At 32.2% G+C, this 20782-nt stretch overlaps 2 protein-coding genes across 6 annotated transcripts in view; both read left to right on the forward strand.

The window, feature by feature from the left end:
• Window positions 1–89: 89 nt before the first annotated feature.
• On the forward strand, window positions 90–10037 carry LOC140664044 (cytochrome b5 reductase 4). Of its 4 annotated transcripts, none has more exons than XM_072888749.1 (11): window positions 90–225; window positions 3142–3494; window positions 6489–6659; window positions 6949–7049; window positions 7149–7314; window positions 7674–7930; window positions 8020–8242; window positions 8343–8637; window positions 8859–8945; window positions 9112–9270; window positions 9492–10037. In XM_072888749.1, the coding sequence occupies exons 2-11, from the start codon at window positions 3254–3256 to the stop codon at window positions 9544–9546; spliced, it is 1755 nt and encodes a 584-aa protein (XP_072744850.1). In that variant the 5' UTR covers window positions 90–225; window positions 3142–3253; the 3' UTR covers window positions 9547–10037. The 4 variants fall into 4 exon arrangements, with proteins under 4 accessions (XP_072744850.1, XP_072744851.1, XP_072744849.1 ...); XM_072888750.1 differs by having other exon boundaries at window positions 134–229; XM_072888748.1 differs by lacking the exon at window positions 90–225 and adding an exon at window positions 672–810.
• A 147-nt stretch (window positions 10038–10184) lies between these two features.
• Window positions 10185–20782, forward strand: part of LOC140664043 (monocarboxylate transporter 4) — a 76630-nt gene continuing 66032 nt past the window's right edge. Inside the window, exons 1-3 of one of the 2 annotated variants that reach the window (XM_072888745.1) lie at window positions 10185–10585; window positions 10923–12775; window positions 14540–15442. The gene's annotated coding sequence lies outside the window, so the exon portion shown is untranslated. Of the gene's footprint in view, window positions 10586–10922; window positions 12776–14216; window positions 15443–20782 lie in introns of those variants that run through there. The other variant, XM_072888744.1, reaches the window with a different exon arrangement.

A 20782-nucleotide genomic window follows, 5' to 3' on the forward strand; every position in this document is an offset into this window, starting at 1 on the left:
TGTGTGTGTATATATATATATATATATATACGCGTTCATGAATGTGCACACTGTCACTGTAGACGCCGCGCGATTACTCCCGATCTTGAGCTCGGCTCTTTCCGAGTTGTTCCGAGCTGTCACGAGTCCAGCGCCGTGAATATAGGTACGAGAACGAGACGAGCGGACGTGATCACAGGAGCGGTCTTGAAAGTGTTCCAAACCCAGGCCGCAGGCTTATCTGGAGTGAGTATGTATATATTATACATGCGCAAAAAAATAATTCGATTACGATTCATATATCAACAACAGATCTTTTTAATGAAAATAAATAATGGTTGCATATCATCAACATGTTAGACATTTCTTTTTTATAAAATTTTTGCAATTATAAATGTATATTAATCATCATGTCATAACAAGATTTGTTTACAAAAAACAAATTTTTCAAAACAGAAAAAAATAGATTGTCAAAAATCGGCGAGATGTACATATTGCGATGTCAATTTGATATAAGATACGGCCTTATTGCCTGACGTTTCACCAGTTGGCGGGACGGAACACGGAACATTCGGACGGGACGTTCTAACCTCTCGTCTCTTTAAAACGTGGCTGCGATTGTCGATCCCCAACGATTATTCGAGGTCGTTTAAGCTCTTCCGGCGAGGCGCACGCGTGTATTCGTACGAGTGTAAACTATCGTGATATTCGGCACGTGCTCTCTCGCGCGTTGGATCGTCCTCTATCACGACACGATTGACACGCAAATATTGCCCGGCGGCTGAACAAGATAACCTAATTTGCGACAGTTATTTCGCTTATCGTATGCAAGTATGTCGAAAATAGTTGAAATATGAGCGTAATTTTAGTAAGTTGACGGACTTTCGATCCCGAAGATAATTCGTTTGTTTGCGGCAACGAAAATCATAATGTAAAATTGGCGCGAGAAATATATGCCTATAAACACACGAAGAGTTAAACTCGCGACATTTCAGCTATGTAATATTTATTTTTGATATATATATATATAATTTTTGGCACATAACCGAAAATCGATTTCCGACAATAAAAAGCTACTTATTGCGCGCACATTCATGACAGATAAATAAGATTATGTAATAGCTGCAACGTGCATATTTTATCTTATCTTAACAAGCATGCATATATCACAAAACATTCTCATTATATTATGACAAAGCATTATTTTGTATATATGTGTGTGATGCATATTTTATTTATTTGTTGCTAAGTATAATTACTTTGTATTATAAATATTTATGTGCTAGAAACTTACGTAATTAAACCTACTTTGAAAAATTAATTTTACTATAGACAAAATTTGTTTGATTGCTTATGAAAATATAAGTAGGTAACGCCTTCTTAACGTCGAGGTAAATTAGATGCGCCTTTATAAATCGTCTATTGAGAAGTCTATAAATGTAACAATAGAGAATGGAATCAATATTATACATGCAATATGAATATAATATTTTATCATTATTTTAAATATTATAGAATTATTTTTTTTTTATTTAAAATTTAACGTTTTATCTTGCAATATAAGTAAGACATAAAACGTACTTCTATCTCGAGTGATATTTCGTCTAAGGCCAAAATATTTAAGAGGAGTCAGGTTGCACATATTTCATTGATGTATAGCAGACCGAATATCTCTCATTGCAACCAATTACCTCCTAATCACTCGACAAAAAGTGTTTAACGCTCTGCGTAATTTTATTACTCTACTCTTTTGTCAGCAAGAATGTCGTCAGGATCTTTTGTAAGTTATGGACGAAAACGAGACCAAGTCAAATTTTAATAAGGCTAATTTTAATTTTAATTTATGCTAAAGCATTTCTTACACATTATTCGATTCTTTTATCTTAATACATAGCATATTGATATTGTTTTCTTTTAATTTTTTTTTATATAAGAAAATTAAATGTTTTATTTTTAATTTAACAATTTTTACATTTTAAAAATTTAATTAAAAAATTTTTGCATCTTTAATTTTTCTTAAATAAAATTACATAGTTAAGATTTAAATAAATGTATTTTAATTTATATTATATATTTAATTTTATTACATTTATTAGACTCTTTCTCTCTCTCATTTAACTTTTATTAAATCTTTTTATCATCGAAAATAGCATAGCAGTTATATATAACCATAAATTTTTTTAATTATTGGTCACGGAAAAATTATCAAGAATATTAATTTTAATCTTCTTTAAAAAAAACATGTAATGAGTAAAAATAAAACAAAATTAAAGCCAAGACATTGTTTAATAGGAAATGTTATTTATTAAAATATTTTTTATGTAGAAATTTATATTTGATTCAAGGTCACTATTTTTAATTCATTATCGCTAATTCATTATGTATCTAATTTTCTTGTGCATCTATAACACAGATTAAATGGAGTAAAAACAAAATCAATAAAATGTCTTTATAATTTTATTGAACACTAGAATCAATTGGAGTTTCTTTTACTCTTTCGCTCATTAAAATCGTAATCATGCACATCAATGCACATCGTTATTATAAAAGTACGCTTGTAAGTTACATTTATCGAGATAAAATTACAATTGCACAGAGAAACTGTACGAAGAAAGCGAATCGAAAGCGAATGTCGTGTCTTGATGTGTTTCGCTTTCTAAATTTCAAAGCACTTAATATATAACAACAATGATAAGCACATTTTGCTTATCGATTTTAATACATTTTTAATAAATTTTTCAGAAGATAGGTACATTTATCACACTCGTGAAAAACAACTTATATGATATATTATATAAAAAATAAAAGTTATACTAAAATTAATATGTTAATATAATAATATTGTGAGACAATGATATGATTAAAAATTAAGATTTTATTATTTGATTTTATTTATTTATATTTGATGTAAATATTTGTCTTGATAAATTATTTCACGTTCTTAACGATACGAATGAAATACAATGAATAATTGCTTTTTTAAATTGTGTTTTAATTACGAAAAGTAAATTTTGATATTTTTAAACGGTTCTCTCTTTTAGATTATTAATCTGATGTAAATTAATAATAATAATTATATATCATTTTTTAAAATAAAAATAATTGTATTTTAGAAATGATATTATTTACTATTTTATATGTTACTTTTGACATGTGTGACAGATTTCTACCAACAATAGAGCTAAGCCATGCGGTCTTTGGAATGTACACATCTGACGAAGCATAATACTTTTATCTTTTTGTACTTCTTGTATTAAAAAGAAAAAAAAAACTAATGGAATCGACAAAGAAGAACGCTTCTTCGGGAATTCAATCGAGAGAGCAGAATGGAAAAAGTAAATGTCAGAATTGCAGTACTAGTGATATTCAAGAAAAAATGAAGAAAGTGGATGTAAAAACATCTTCACCTACCAGTTTATTAGCCAAAAACTCTATAATGTTACCTACTGGAGTCATTAGACCCGAGCGAGTGAAAGCAAAAACGGAAACAATACCATCGTCCGGATCTGCTACCGGTAAGAATGTCCAATCTTTTTTATAAATATTGATTTTTCCAGTTAATTAAAATTGGAGAAATAGTAGGTCATATTTTTATCTCATTTTGTTGAAAAATCTTTATAAAAGCGTGAGAAAAAAATATAAAATATAATATAAAAAGATATAAAATGCGTACTTTTTATCATAATGCGCTTATGGTTTTATAAAAAATAAAATTTTATACTCGTGTATTTTAATATAAAAAATTCTATAAAACGAAACCAGTGTACAAGGGAGAAAAAATGTAATTATTTTTATCCATTTTCTTTCATGACTTATGCGCCACCGTCCATGAGAACATGCGAGCCTTATTATTTCATTCAAACAATACGTGTTCCATTGTTGAATCGGAATTGGATGGTCAATAGTCTTCCGACTGTCTTACTGACTTCCCTGCCGTTGATCTTGGTACGCGGAACGCGGAGAAGCGCGCTCCGAGACTGGAAAGAGATCCTGCGTGTTGAGCTGAGCGTCGTCCATCGCTACTATATTGATCTACCTGTCTCAGGGTTATATTCGGCCGCGTGTTTCAGCGCAGTACCCTCCGGTCCTTCACCACGAGATCACCACGGGATCTCGTTTCTCGTCGCTCGATTCGAATTCACTCGTGGATTTTCGTCTCTCGTTTTCATAATCATCGCAGTTAACCGTTGCTTCTCCCGCTAATGTAGATGACATTAAGCCATTCCTTTTCGGGATACACCGTATATTAAGTGAGCACCGCGCGCGTCATCTCGCCACGATGCATAATAAATGGTCCTCCTCGCATCTTTATTATTAGTAGGTTGGATCGATGGTGACCTAAACCACACAAGCGGTTGAAACCATTTTCTGCTATAACTGCACTTGGTCGAAACTATTTATTTCGAGTAGCAGTATTGTGAAATAGCGTAGGACGTTCACTTCAAGTTCACTTCTCCATTACAAATTTCATCGATACAGATTTTATAACAATCAAATGTATCTCTTTGAACTAGCTCTATTAACTTAATAATTGTTTGATTTTTCAGGATGTTGTACAGTGCTTGTTAATTATAACTCAAAATGAAAGTCTTGCACTTTATTTAAAATTTCCTAAAAAAATAAATAAACAAAATTTTATAATGTATTGCATAAATAAATTTCCTTAACATTATGCCATACACACACATATATATTTTTACAACCGAAACACTGATACTATAAATTTATCAAAGAATATATCACGCCAAAAAAAGAACAATAAATATAATAATATAAATAATATTTAGAAAAATAAGGGAATATATCAATAAATTAAAAAAATAAAGTGCAATTAAAAGCAGCATTATAGTATCTTGAAAATGGTTAGGTTAATTAAAGAAGAATATAAACTATCAGATATCAGACAGGTGTTAAATTATCGGCATATCAAATATTATTGGATTAAAAATTTACGATCGATGATGTGGCAAACGATATTTGCGAATTCGTGAGCGGTCTGTTTGAAGTTAAATTCGCATGGTATTTCCGCCTCATAAATTAACTAAACGTTTGTAATTACATACACTTTAATTAGTTAGTTGATTTTAATTGTTATGTAGTAGCCAATTGAAACATCGATAGTTTCCAAGTTACAAACAATTGAAAAGGGCCTTTTGCAAGTTATACTTTGTAGAGTTAAAAAGTTAACGAAACTACACTTTCCCAGGTAATTTCAGATGAAATTTATTTTAATAGAATTTCAATATTACCAATATATATATTATATAATGGAAAAAATTGGAAAAATATCGAAAAAGATCATTTTGCAGTTTCCGATTTTTTCATTATATATATATATATATATATATATATATATATATATATGTGTGTGTGTGTGTGTGTGTATGTATATGTGTATATAATGTTAAAAAGTTAATAAAACTACACTTCAGTAAATTTGAGATGAAATTTATTTTAATAGAATTGTAATACCATTACAAAAAAATGTATATATATATAAACTTTATTTGAAATTAACTGAAAAGCGTAGTTTTTTTAACTTTGTAACTCCACAAAGTATAATATAAATTACAAAAAGCTTTTTAATTGTTTGTAAAAAAATGTAAATATATTTATATTTATAGCTTCTACTAATGTGCACATATGACCTCGATATTTACCTGACATTATTACATATTACATCTAACGTTCGATACTAATAATACGATTCGTTTGTCGTTTCCTTCAAGGACAGTTATTCTGTTTATTTTTTCTATTCTTTTTCGTATGCGTCAAGAAAATTTAATCCTCAAATCGCACATTCAGGCAACATTGAAAAATTGAAACAATCTGAGAATTTTTTGTGGCTTTCACCTGCTTTTTTTACGAAGTAACTATGAAAATGATCATGTCTCCGCGACTTTTATCGTGCCCATGAAAAAATGCCACGATGTTGCGGCGCTTCTTTGGTTTCCGCCGCGGATGGCAATGGCTCTCCGCAGAGTCTTGGTCTGCAGATTCAGGATGGTTAGTAATTAGTGTAATTACCAATTAATTCATTTTCGCGATCACGTTTACGTGCACATGCTCATCATTGTGGCTAAATGGCGCCTTTATGCTCTCAAGCACTAATTTATATAATAGATAGACGATGTCTATTGCGCGTGTACAGAAGGTCGAAAGAACACTCTTTGAAACATTAAAAATACGATAAAAAAAGTTTATAAAGACAATATTTACAGTATCAGTTAAAAAAGTTACAATTCAAACTAACAATAAGAGTTTATAAAATAGAATTGAAGTAATAAAAGTAGAATTTTAATTTACATAATAATATTAATTAATTGTAAATTAAATAGAAAAATTAAATGAATTTTAATGGCATTAAGAGTTTGAAATATAAGCGTATATTATTTCACTTGTACACTTCTTAAAAAGATTTATTTAATCTAATGCACAATTTAGAGCAAATATAATAAATGATTAATTTTGACTTTATTCTATTTTATTTTATTTTATTTTATTTACAGGAAACCCACGAAATAAGACAGCCTTAGCACCGGGGCATAGTCTGATGGATTGGATTCGTCTGGGTAACTCAGGAGTCGACTTAACTGGAGTCGGTGGTGTACCACGGATCGTAACATTATCTGAGCTTGCTAATCATAATAAGCAAACCGACGCTTGGATCGCGATACGTGGTTCGTTTATTTTTCTACTTTCTACTGTCTCATTACGAAAAGAATCTCTTTTTTCATCGGCAACTATCTGTAAACACGTTTAACACGTTACTAAAAAAAATTGTAAAAAAATTGTAGCGTTAAGTTGCATAATTACTTATATGATAATTAAAATTTATGTAATCGTAATTAAATTTTTATTATTTATTGACTTATGTACACATAACTCGAGACAATTTTGATGTCATTAAGAATTTAAAACAATTTAAACATTGAGATTTCTGATTTTGACCTTTGATTTCATTTGCAGGAGTAGTATTCAATGTTACACGTTATATGGATTTCCATCCGGGAGGAGTCGACGAATTGATGAGGGGCGTTGGGAAGGACGCTACAAAGTTATTTGAAAACGTAAGATCCTTTACTCGCCATCGTATCATTTTATTGTATTGCTAGGTCATCTCGCTAAGTGGTAATTATTTTTATGTACCCGTAGATCGTTAATTCCAGGTTCACGCTTGGGTGAATTATCAGAGCATTCTGCAAAAATGCGTCGTAGGCAGATTAAGCCGCGGTGCTTCTTCCACGTCGAGCACTTCTTCCATAACGGAAAACTCGGTTTCGAGCACGAACAACCGTTCGTCCGTGACGTTAGGTCTAAGCAAAAGTTCCACTGGTGAGTTGCATCGTGTAGTTTTCTAGGTCATCTATATTTAGAGAAACATTGCTGAATTGGTAGATCGTATTGGTTTATTACATTTATTGTCTTCGTATATATTTGTGCGCACATGTCCTCAAAGTTAATTGAATGACTCTCTTTTGCTATAAAAATTGATAAACATTAAAATTATATTATTTTTCAAAATACGATCAATTATGACAGATTATTTTAAATTGTTTCACTTACATATAAGTATTGAAGTGCTTTGTTCAAATGCCTCTCTATTGGATTTATTATATTATTATATGCTATTATATACATATTTACATTCATTTTGTAAGACAATTATTCTAATGAAACATTTATTGTTTTAGCACAAAAAACAGTTGAAGAAAATTCTTCAGATTCATTTAATGTAAATATGAATTGGCGGCAAACATCTAACTCTATTACGCTTTTTTATCAATCTATACGCGACTTCCCTGGAGTATGTTATCAATTGGAAAGGTTAAGTGATTCAAAGCTCACCTTTAAGCTTGTTTTTGAAAAACATATTATTATCGATGAGCTCGAATTAAATGCAGACGTGGAATGGCCGCCAATGTGTAAAAAAGATTTCGATATAATGCAGGTAAATTATATAATCAATTCATATAAAAACAAAACATTACTATTTATTTCTAACGCACGTCCCGTAAGTTTATAACTTAAATATTGCAGGTAGATTTTACATTCATAAAGAAGATTAAAGATATTTGGAAATCTCAGGGAGATCATACGTTATCGCGAGAATCAATCACGAATAAACGCACGTATAGAGAGTACGAAGTACTCAGTAATACACCCCTTTGTAAACTAGTTAATTTATTAGTTTTGCGTGCGACACATTTTTTAGAACTAATTCCCATTGGTAGACACATAGAAGTTAAAATGAATGTAATGGGTAAGTACCTAATAATATAGATATTTCAATGTTTTCTGTTTATATATATTTATAAAAATATTGTCAAAAATATACTGATATATTCTGCTATATTTGTCAGGAATGGAAATATCAAGGTCATATACGCCTGTCCCACCGTGCCTTCATCCTGATGATATGGCGCCAAATTACAAGCCAGATTGTATTTGTTTAATGATAAAGCGATATCCAAATGGCGCACTCAGTCCGTCCATTACCAAATTACAACCTGGCCAAACCCTTACAATGAGCAATGGTTTAGGTGCCTTTATAACCGAATCTTTCGATCGGTATCCTATTATTCATATGCTGGCAGGTGGAACGGGTTTAACCGTAATGTTAGGAATAATTCAGCGAGCATTAGCAAGACGCAGCGTGTAAGTATAAGTATATATATTTTTGATTTTTCTAAGACTGCTTATAAATTTTAATTTCTTTTATTTTTGGATTTCTAAAAAAATATTGAATAACAAAATAGTGAAAAACATGATATTAATTGTATTGATAGTATAGACAAGTATTTAATAATATTTAATCCAATTATATAATATTTTTTGTTTCTATATGCTTATTCCTAATTGATCTAACACTTTTCCAGAACATTAATCAATCTTCTAAACTTTAATAAGAACGAAGACAATATGTTTTATGTGGCACAACTTGACAAAGTGTCTACAGAGAAAAAGTAAGTATGTGCACAGAAAAAAATATGGGTGTATGCTTCAAATTTTGATAAAAAGAAACTATATATTTGTGTAAACATTGTTTTGCTAATTATGTTTAATTATTTATAAAAAAATAAAAGATCAAACTAAATGTAATTTCTAATATTTGGTATCTTTTTTAATTAGATTTAAAGTTACGCATATCCTTTCACAAGCAGGAGATAAATGGGAGGGTAAACGTGGTACTGTATCAGATAAATTGTTGAAGGAATTGATTGGTGAATGTTCATCAGAAGGATGTGTATTTACATGTGGACCAAAAGGATTTATGCTGTCTGCAAAAAAGTATGTCTGAAATTTTTTACATATTAAATTTATAAAATGACAAAAAAAATTGTTTTATCATTATTCTTATTAAATTTACATAAATAAGTATCAACTTTTATTATAAAAAAAATATAATTTCTGTATGTAACTTTTCTTAATTACTGATGAATATTAATTGTTATTTTCAATGCTTTATTAATTGATTTCCTTGATTATTAATATATTATATTATGTTTTAGGTGTATTGAGAAACTAGGTTGGAAAGCTGATCAAACATATGAATTCGACGATTAATCGTCTGCATTGAAAGTATACATGCCAAATATGTGTTTTCTCTTTTTCCAGACAGCCTTTTTAGAAAGCCTAATAAAAGATAATACTCGTACCTGTTGAATCATATTTAATTAAATGATAGTACAGATGTTTTGGGGACAACTGTGTAGACTGTAACTAATGTGTCTATAATACACCTAACCAATGTGTATTTTTCTGGAATAATGAAAATTTCTATGCACTTTTACTCCCGTTTCCGCCCATAACAATACATTCTTAGCGAAAGATTGTAATACACACACTGTCTGTAAAGTAGATTTACATGTAATTTTGCAATTGTATGGCAATCAATAGAGATAAACTGTTATGTGTCTTTAGATAAGAGATCAAAGATCTCTTTTATATAATTTTATTATGATTTATTAAATCATTGTTTTATATCTGTTGCAGAAAAAACGTTTCATTGAAACGATAGTGATAACGCCTTATTAAAATTAATGTTTAACAAGAAATCAAATAATACTTTTGAATTTTTTAATTCAGTTTTTTTGAATTATACGTGTCATATTATTTGCATATAAAAAACGCAATTTCGAAATATGTGTTGCATATTAATATATGACATGGTTGTTATTTATGTCCCAGTATGACTGATGGCTTGGGATTTCTTCATGCCAATTAATATATAATATTAAAGGTACTAATTTCAATTTTATATAGTACATTAACTGTTAAATTACAACCATATTAGACAACGTTTTATGAAGGTTTTTAAACGCTCATAATATAATGCACACTTAAATAAGCAGTCAAAAATATAATGATGGTAATTTTATATGGAATTTGTTCTTTAATTGTACACGATATTTTGCATATTTTTTTTTTTTTACAGAACCAAGTGTGTGATTTTTAATTCATACATGTTATTTATTATTAATACGTATTATTAATAAGTTTTATTTGTGTAAATAATTAAAAGAAATAATTATATATTCTTTGAAAAAAGATAATACGTAAAAATGCTGTGCATTTATATAGATATATATATTCATATACATAAGTATATATGCCAATTAATTGGAATATTAATATTAATTGAGAATAAATGGATATTGAATGATTGCTCCAAAATCGTTCGTATTTTCTTAAACTATGAATATGCCATTATATTATACGCTATATTTATATTATATTAAGCTATATCTTGAAAAAAAAAAAACAAGATTTTCTTTTGCAATTACAATTTTAGTTATTTTTAGCTAATTATAACTCAAATATAATTTGATATTAGAAATAATAATAAAAGTTCATATTTCTATTATTCCCAATTAAATAACAATTTTACTGTTTTTTAAATTCAGTTTGCATTTTGATATCATTTTTTATTTTATTTGCAGATGTATATACGCCTTCGTGTTTTGCTCTTGACGTAAATGCTTTTATCTCTGTACAGTCGAAAAACTTCGTGACACACGACGACTAAAATTCTCATATTTTTCTTCCTCGCCTTCTGCATGTTCTTCGTCTACAGAGAGAGAGCTACAAAAATCGAGGAAATATACAGAGCTCTTGCCTCTGCTAAATTTCTTAGGCTGAAAAACTGCCAGCAGGAGTATCTCGAGAGTGCATCGTGGATATAGTGAAGATGTAAATTTTCACCTTCAATCTCTCCGAGATGCCCCGCCACCCCCTATAATGTACACTGGGATATTTATCTAGGCAACCCAGAAGAAGACGAAGAAGAAGAAGCGAGAGAGCGTAATAACATCCTCCCTCCGCCCACCCTTCCCGTCACTCATCACCAGCGAGCGGTTAACACAAAAGGGGCCCCGCCGACCGCTCGACCGATAAGAGAACTTCCATAATGCAAAACTTTGTCGAGGCCGGCTTAATTTTCCGGCGTCGTATATACAGAAGTGCCTATTGATCGCGGCAAGTTCTTCCTCGCGAGATATGACGTAACTACATCACACAGGCGGACAGTAAGATGAATGTCTTTCGATGTCGGCGACGGCGAAGAAAATTATGTCACACAGGCGGCGCGACGCCTGTTGGATCTAAATCGCTCGATCGTGTTACCCCTTTCTCCTATGTGTATGTACGTGTGTGCGTGTATCCTTTTTCCCGCCTCTCCACGGATAGTCACCTAGCATGCGGCAAATTGCGCAAAAAGCTTGGGAGCATTTTAAGTAGGATCGCAGCCGCTTCAATACTTAACGACTTGGACCTGGATACGTGATCGTTCACTCGTTACGCTATTTCGACACGGGTGAAATCAGTGATTTATGAGTATTTAATAATACACTTTTCGATTTATACGTGGAATCATCGGACCTTTTTTTTTTCAACAAAGTAGGACACGTCGTATTACGAGAACTTTGTCGTGTTAATGATACGCTATCTCTCCCAAGTCCAGCTGACGAAAAAAAAAAAAAAAAATATCTCCTCTAAGAACGTGTCCACGGTACAATCTCATTCTCGGGAACGTGCGGTATTATATTTGAAAACCGATATACCGCGTAGTCTGAACCGATATTGAAAATTAAAATTCTATACACCTATACAGAGGAAACGACTTTACCTCATATCTCACGCCTATCTCTACCGTCAAAATAGTTTGTCGACACAATGTTGGCGTATAACGTGTGAAACACGCGTTCCTGTGGAGAAGATAAAGTGTGACCAACGATATTCAATTTCGTAGTTTTCCCGGAAAATCTAAAGCGTAGATACTCAAATTTTCTCTAAATCACATCACTCATATCTATCAAGATATAACAACAAATCAAATTGATTTTTTTTAAATTGGTATACATGTATCATATAAAGAGAGATTTTTCTAAATAATCTAAAAATAAAGTAAAAAAGTCAGCAACAATTCTGTATAAGATTTTTCTTTATATAAAAAGCGTAACAGATTTTATATACATAATTTGTCAATTAATTATATTCTTACATATTTTTTAAGCACTAGAATCTATCTTTTATAATCAGTAAGTTGATTTTGCTAAAAAAAAGTAATCACAGGTTTTTAATTACAGCAAAATAAATTTAATTACAAAAGAAATAAAATGACATTTATAGAACGAAATTACATTAGCTACATATTTTGGAGCGAACTGCCGAATATATTATACACGATGATCAAATAACGCATCGTGTTGCAAAAAAGAGAGTGGCATTATTCCATAGTCTGCAGAATCGATCGCGCCTCCGCTATTTTGACACGATCGAGGTAGAATTGCGTACGGTAAGTACACAAGGCAAAAAAGTTGTTTCGTATCACGAGTGTGGTTACGTATATATTATACTTTGCCGATGAAAGGGAGTTAGTCACATAGCAAGATACGAAGTTCGGTAGCTGTTTGAGTGTCGGAAAATGCAACAGTTCCTTTTATCAGTATACTCGACAAAAAAATAAGAATTTACAAGAAAAGCTCTAAGTAGCCAAAGTAAAAAGTTATCGAGAAAAGTTGACAAGCTAGAGATACATTATGCAATTTAATCGTGCTGTTTAATTCATAGTTCTTTTAAAATGGGGAAAAAAAGGAAAGAAGAATTATACTGCGCGAAGCATGTGTATGTAATGAAGTACCTGTCTACTTTCTACTAGGATGATGTCATCACTTTTCGTACATGATATCGGTATCGAAATTGCTATTTGCAGATGGATCCGTGAGAAGCATAAATTTATCGTTCCTCAGAATATAAATCGGCAGCTGGATTGACACTCGTGGAGTGAATGCAAGAAAGTGCACTTGCGTTTCTCTGAATTTTTACCAAGGAAAGAGTCGAATAAAAAGTATCGTTTCGTAACAGCTACTTTAATGGCTTATAATTTGTTCCGTTAATATTGAAAATAAATTTTACAATGCACTACATAGATATCGGGGGAAGAAAAACGAATGGAGAACGATTACAATTAAAATGAGCGTTAAATTTTACCATTATTCTGAAAAAAATCCTCATGAATATAAAACTTGGACAGAGTCTATTTTCAAATTCTAATTTGGAAGAAAAGTAGTTTTGCATAAATTGATGAAGTAATTTAGTCATTATTAGACAGATAGAAAGACGGATGGCACGATAGTGAATGGAATTGCGGAATAGATGAATCCTATTTTAAGTTAAAAAGTCTCCTAACTCTCTCTCTCTTTCAGACACACACACACACACACACACACACTTCTACTTATTTCAACTTATAAGGACCTCTTGAACCAACGTCGATAATCTCTAATCCAATTTTCCTTTTCCGTCTATATCATAGATAGGATCATAGTTTAGAAAGGGATAGCGAAATTGTTAAGCCAGGTTGTGAACTAATTCCTACTGTTGGTGTGCTATTCGGTCTAACTCCAATGTGCCCTGGGGAATAGTTAGTGTTATACCTAATAATCGTACTTCCTTTGAGACGCGAGTTTTCAAACTTGCTCCAATTCCTCCTTCAAATCCAATTTCCTCGACTTTATATAACTATAATATATTCATCCTTTATAATTTAATAGATAGGAAGACATGCGTGCGATGTAGATTATGCATCACGCATTCTGAGATAAGTGCTATCGATGTTTAAATAATTATCGAATCAATGATAAATATCTAAAGAAAATCGATGTTACACTTTTATATCGTAGTACATTAATAAAAAAAAAAAATATCGCGCGCAGTAATTAATGACAATCAATATGTGTAACGTATTGTGTGCATTAAAAAAGTATAGATAGATAAAAAAAATTAAAGTTCAAATCAAAGTAATTATTTTTACATATTTTTATGATATTTTGAACGCGATATATTTCATATTCGATACTAGCTTTAAATATCACGAGTACATCATCCACATGCCATTATCAAGGTGTCATCGAAATAATGAATATTAAAAACGGAGTATCGTATTTCTCAATAATGTTAGAATATTATAAATTTTCTAATCGTGCGGAGAGAAGAGAGAGAGAGAGAGAGAGAGAGAGAGAAATTATAGCCAATCTACATATATACACTAAAATTGCAGAACATGACACGCGGGAAAGAGGATATGGAAGTGGAAGGATGCGGAGCAATGGAAAGAGGATGCAGTGATGGTGGTAGAGGAGGAGAAGAAGAGAGGTTCCACCACACACACACACACACACACACACACACACACACACACACACGAACCGAGGGGTGGAAAGAGCCTGAAAGAGAGTCTCGCGCCGAGGGACGGCAGAGGGTGCGGATGTACCGCGGGGGCAGGCAGAATAGGGATGCTGCGAGAGAGCACAGAGAGAGGTGTTTCAGTCGCGCGACGGCTCTCGCCCCGGCCAGTCGATACAGCTGATCGTTACGCGTCAGTGGGAGCAGCGGGAAATCACCGTGACACGAATCGCGCTTCTGCCGCGCAATTTTTCCCGCGGCCTCGACTTTGTAGTAGTAGCATCCGTTCTCGCTCTCGCGTTTCTGTCTCTCTCTCTCTCTCTCTCTCTCTCGCGCGCGCTCTCCCTGTCTCCCTCCTTCTGCCTTCTTTCCTCTCGAGTAAAAGCAAGGCCAAACAGTCTCGCGCGCCAACCACCTGTGTCGTGTCGTCGTCGCCAATATCATCGTTATCGCATCCTGGCGTACTGGTAGACAGCGAGATGCCGGGAGATCCGTTCGCACGTCGTCAACGGATGGCGCGCGTCTCGTAAACGCGCGCAATCCGTGGCATTCGGGACGCGGGACGCGGCCGCTCCGCGCGGAAAAACGCGGCCGCGTAAGCTCGTCGTGAGAAGTAATTCCGGAGTCAAGGTCGTCCAGTGCAGTCTCTCTGTTTCTTTCCCTCTTGCTCTCCCTTCGCGCGACAGTTGGAGGGCGTTGGAAATTCGACGGAGCTGTGTCAAGTACGCGAAATCGCGGATCATCGCAGATTATCGAGGGGAGGATCTTCTCGATGGAGGTAAGGGAATTATTTTCTGCGTGTGTGTGTGTGTGTGTGTGTGTTGTATACTGAAAAAAATGTCACGAGCGCAGAGGTTTCTCTTTTGTATTTTTTTTTTTTTTTTATTTTTTTTTATTTGCTTCTTTCGATTGCCGCGAAGCATGTTGATTTTGCGTGCAACAGGGAGATTGATCTCGAACAAGAGAGTTCTCCCGCGGCGATTTGCCTAACAAATGGCGTTTTTTTACGTGATGATTCAGTGTAAAAGTTCGAGTTTCAGTCGAAATTATATAACTTTGAAAAGAACCGCAAATGTGCACGCTGACCGCTAATGCGAGTTTACATTAAAGTAAGAGTTGAATGTAACAGCTTTCAATTTTAACAATGCCACAATCTCTAATTAATTATTACTTGTATGTATGTACATACATACGCATAATACTATGTTCAATACGTTCGTGTTGATTGCACTTTAATTTAACATGCGCAAGACTGTTATTAATTAATTGTAAATTATATATTTTTGACTTGATGCGTTTTTAAAATTTGATATCGGAATACTTTTTCGGGAATATACGCAGGAATTTAAATTGTTCGACAATAGTATTTGAAAACCCGATAATATATACGTATGACAGATTGTATCCTATATATTCGAAAAAAAATGTGAAAAATTATTTTCTTTTTCTCATATTATTATCACGACAACATCGTCTCGCAATAACATTTTTATGAAATAAAAATTTTTCTTGAACAATTTTATCAGAGCAATTGTGTTTAATTGCGACTTACAATTAACACTGCATATATATCATTTTTATTGGTAATAAGCGAAATAATTATTAATCATTTATTTGGATGATATAATTTAATTTACTAATGTCACCCTTTTATAATCGATTATTTCGTAGCAACAAAACTCTATCGAAATATTTGTATAATTCTTTTTTATATGTCAATGTTATCAATGTTACAATCAATGTCACTCGTTCAGGACAGAGTCTAAAAGCAATCGTGTTTATGATTCATATTCAACTTCGCGATTAACGTTTGAGTTAATGTTTGACGGCTTTTTGATTGATGTGCCCAATTTGGGTAGCTTGTGAAATTTTAATTGAAGTGTGTATGAGACCAATTATTTTTGAAAAGTATTTCGTTTTTCACGAATATTGGCTGGTATTGGCTCATGCAATGTCCATTTATCACACATGTCTTTTAAAGCAAACATGTGTGTCTCGCGCTAAGCTCGTATTCCAATATAAAATAATAATTAATATATAAAGGGGCATATATTAATATATAAAGGACATTTATTTTAATAATGGTACAATTTTATTTTCTTTTGATTATCTCCGTACGAAGCTTTAACATTGAATAATTTTCAAGAAAAAGGCTCCTTAAAAAAAGCATTAGTTTTTTTTAATCTGCTTTATTAAACAATTATATTTATTTACATTTTAAAAATATTATTTTTTATTTTTTTTTTTTTTTATAATTACAAATTGTATTAATTAGTAATTTACAAAGGTCAGATATATAACTTTACATTATTTTAGCTATTTCGCCAATTCATAACTCACGGTATTACAGCATAAAATACTTGACAAATCAATACTTTGGTCAAACATTCCTGCGACGGTTAATATCAAGTTTTATGGTTCAGGATTATATCAAAATATCATTCTAATAAATTTACGATAAAATACATACGTGATGGAAGAAAATTTTTAAATCGATTTCTTGCACAGCTTTCTCAAAAACTGTCTGTTGAATTTCTCTCAAAAACATCGAGATTGTTATATCGATATGTGTACGTAGTAATTGCTTTCGTTGCGCGCGTTGTGGATCTTTTTCCTCCGCCAAGCAATTGATCAACGTAACGCTCGTATCTCGTGCAAAAAGCAAAAGAGGGAAAGGCAAGGGATCGTAACATTCGTAACATATCGCGTGGAATTCTCTTCTCAGAAAATGTCTGGCGCGCTTATCGCAGCGATTTGTGTGCATAATCAATTTGCACGAACGGATTGACGAGAGCTCGATAAAGCGCGACGGTGTTTGATCGCATGTAGGTAGGAAGGTAGGTAGATGGAGGATTGGTTGAAAAGCCTCACACAAATGCCACCCTACGCGAAACCTCACTACCTAAGTGTGTATACCAATCCTATTCCCTATACGCGTGCAAAGGGTACGGTGCGTGCTTACATTGCACACTCGGCGCGTTGCGCGTATGGCAAATGCTTCAAAGCATCCGCGCCCACGCCACGGTAGGTGCCCAAACAGACAAATACATTTTCATGGAATGCAAAATATGGAGCGACGGTTACTGCCGCATGAATTAGTGAACACAGTCTCCATCTCCATGCGCATATTTCACCGGTCTGATAGCGAAATTCCTTCCTCGCTGTCTGACAACCATAACTCATGGTTCACGGTTAAACGTAACCTTAACCCCTCCCAGCCTCCCTACTGTTCGCGAAATCACAGTATAATATTGAAACGTTTCTACGTGATATTTGAAAATGTTAGTATTAGGTATCTCTGATCGGACTTGACTTGGAATTTGTTATATAATGTGAAACAAAAGTAGCAATTTTACTAAAATTTCTTATTAATTTTTATTTTCATGGTTGAAACACACAAATTTAATTAAATTTGTTGAATAATAAGATACGATACATTTAAATTCTGTAAAAATTTAAATTCTGTAAAACGATACATAGTCATATGAGATACATTTTTCATAAAAATGTTCATCTTCCTCAAAAAATTTTAATCAATTCGAAATATAGAACTTTTTTCGGTCTCTTTTTCTCTTCTCTCTTATTTCGAACAGTAAAGCCAGTTAATCTATAAACCAAGTTTATTTACAAAATAAATCCTCCATTGTTATTTTTACAAAAGTAAATTTCGACATTATAAGAGAGAAGATCTTGTACAATATCCCTTGCAGTATTTGGCTGTTATATTTATCTATCAGGGATGGTGGAGGATCGTTTTCTCTTGAATGTCTCATGTGTATGATTTGTAGCGGTTTTTCTGCAAACACATGTGTATTCAATTACAAATCTGATAATACATGTTTAGCCGATAAAAAAAATTTATCGGTTATACATATTACACAAAACTGGGATTAGCAGATTTATTTGTTTTGCATCCGCATATGCTCAAAATATCTTTCTTTTTCCTTTCGATTACATTCAAGTTACAACTTCGAAATTTTTATATATAAAGTCGCTAAGTCGCTTAGTTTTTTATTTTGGAAACATGTAAGGCGTCAAATATTTTTGATTTTTAAAAATAAAGTTACTATTTTTATGAATAAATACAATCTCGAATAAAAATATAGAATGTTTTTCAAAAATTATTATTATTATTATTTAAAAGTTGAAAGATACAATATAAATTTTTTTATTTTATAATGTAATATATAAAAAGTTGCACTATGTTATTTGTTGCTATTATCGTTATTTTTTATATTGCAAAATAAGAATTTATTCAGCTTTTAACTTACAAAAGCTGTTGAGCGTTTCAAATCAGTTTTTGATTTATCTTACCTTATAATTTATTAAAGATACAACTTTGTCCAAGAAGACAAAGTGTCTCTCAACTCAAATACATAGTGTTTACAAACAGAATTATATCTTTCTCTCTCAAAATATAAAGAAAATGTATTTAAATAAAAGCATGTACCTATGAAAAAAAGTATTATTTATTATAATTAATTAATTGAAATATCAAAAAGAAATATGTGCGCGATTATATATTTATTATTAGATATTATAGATATTAATATAATTTTTGTGATGGCAATATACTTACCGTTCTATAAAATATTAGGGTAAGGTGAAATATCAGAAATAACACCGTTATATTATGAGACTGTAATAAAAACGATAATATTCTCGTTATTAATCTTTCAAAGATCGAGAAATGGAAAGAGAGACCGGGAGAAAAGGACCTGCTATAAAATTGCGTTAAAATTATTACCTGCACAACAGCATGATACAATATAATTAGCGTGTCAACTAAAATGCGCATACGAAGGTGTAACCCATCATGTAATGTAATTATATACTTGAAATACTCCTTTTTAACTTTCCAAAAACATAAACTGGAACAATACTTTTTTTTTTTTTCTTTTTTTTTTTCAAAAATACGAGCTACAAACTACTGATTTTAATTACTGCTGGTTTCATTATACTACATATCTCACTGATAAACCGCGCACATCGTCCGCAAGAATTTCCACGACAGCGTTTATGGCTCGTATATTTTATTATCTGTAATTTTTCTCGTGTCACACGTGCGACTGTTAAATGGTTGACCGAGTTTTACGTTCGACGAGCACACTCTGTGAACATAATCAAAGGTAAAGTAACGAATACGCGGGCTCAAGTAGACTGGAAATCTATTATTGTTGCAGCAAGATGATTTTCGATTCGCTTCTCGTTTCAAAACATAGTGGCTTATTGAAAATAATTATTTCCTCCGATATCGTGAATGGTATTCGCTTCATTAATGTAACAACGGGATGCGTTACGCTAATTACGAGAAAATTTCATAAACACAAAAAACCAACAACAAAATCGTCGAGATAATTAACACGAGAGGATCTTACTCTCCTGTTATATCAAAACAGCTTTTGCGCATTGATTTCAATGTAGCAATTTTACGGTTTCAATGTATCGTTGGTTCGCTCAATAAATACTGTAAACCCGCGGCAGAGTCTTGCGGTTCACCGAATCGATTCATTAAGGGATAATCCGACGACGGACTCTGCTTAATCGACTGTGCTTAAACAATGCACCTTCTCCGCGCTTTGCTATCATGCTATAAATAAACAAGCACTTTCTGGCCGAAATTTTCCCTTAAACCCGTTACCATTTTCACGCGAAACGGCGTATTTAGGCCGATGTAATACATAATCTCTGTGTATGTGTGTGTGTGTTTTCTTCGCATATTTAGCACCAAATATGGTTGCCCGATTCGCTAAACCTTCGTTTACATTCGGCAGAATACGCAATCGTGTTCGGTATTAAATCCGAGATAGGAATACGAGCTGAAAACCTCATATACATCATGTATATACTGTATACGTGTGCGTGTGTGTGTATGTGTGCTAGTTTCTATATAACGTAATATCTCTCTTCTGTATAACGTAACAAAATAATATTTAACGCACATATTAAATGTATAATGATGATCCAATCGATAGAAAGTACGATATAATTGATGCTAAATATTTTCTCTAGAGTCTATTCATTTCGCAAAGGAAAACATTTTTTCCAAATTATAAAAGTACAAACACTTGTAAACTTTTGCATTTTTGAAAACTTTGATAAAAACAGCTAGCAAGTT

The sequence above is a fragment of the Anoplolepis gracilipes genome, chromosome 3, assembly GCF_047496725.1.
Source record: "Anoplolepis gracilipes chromosome 3, ASM4749672v1, whole genome shotgun sequence".
Classification (NCBI taxonomy): domain Eukaryota; kingdom Metazoa; phylum Arthropoda; class Insecta; order Hymenoptera; family Formicidae; genus Anoplolepis; species Anoplolepis gracilipes.

Bases quoted from the DNA above. Each gene is read 5' to 3' on its own strand.
- LOC140664044 (XM_072888749.1), top strand. From the start codon at position 3,254: ATGGAATCGACAAAGAAGAACGCTTCTTCGGGAATTCAATCGAGAGAG. The intron at 7,315-7,673 runs GTGAGTTGCATC...TTATTGTTTTAG, and splicing joins TCTAAGCAAAAGTTCCACTG to CACAAAAAACAGTTGAAGAA. The intron at 7,931-8,019 runs GTAAATTATATA...TAAATATTGCAG, and splicing joins AAGATTTCGATATAATGCAG to GTAGATTTTACATTCATAAA.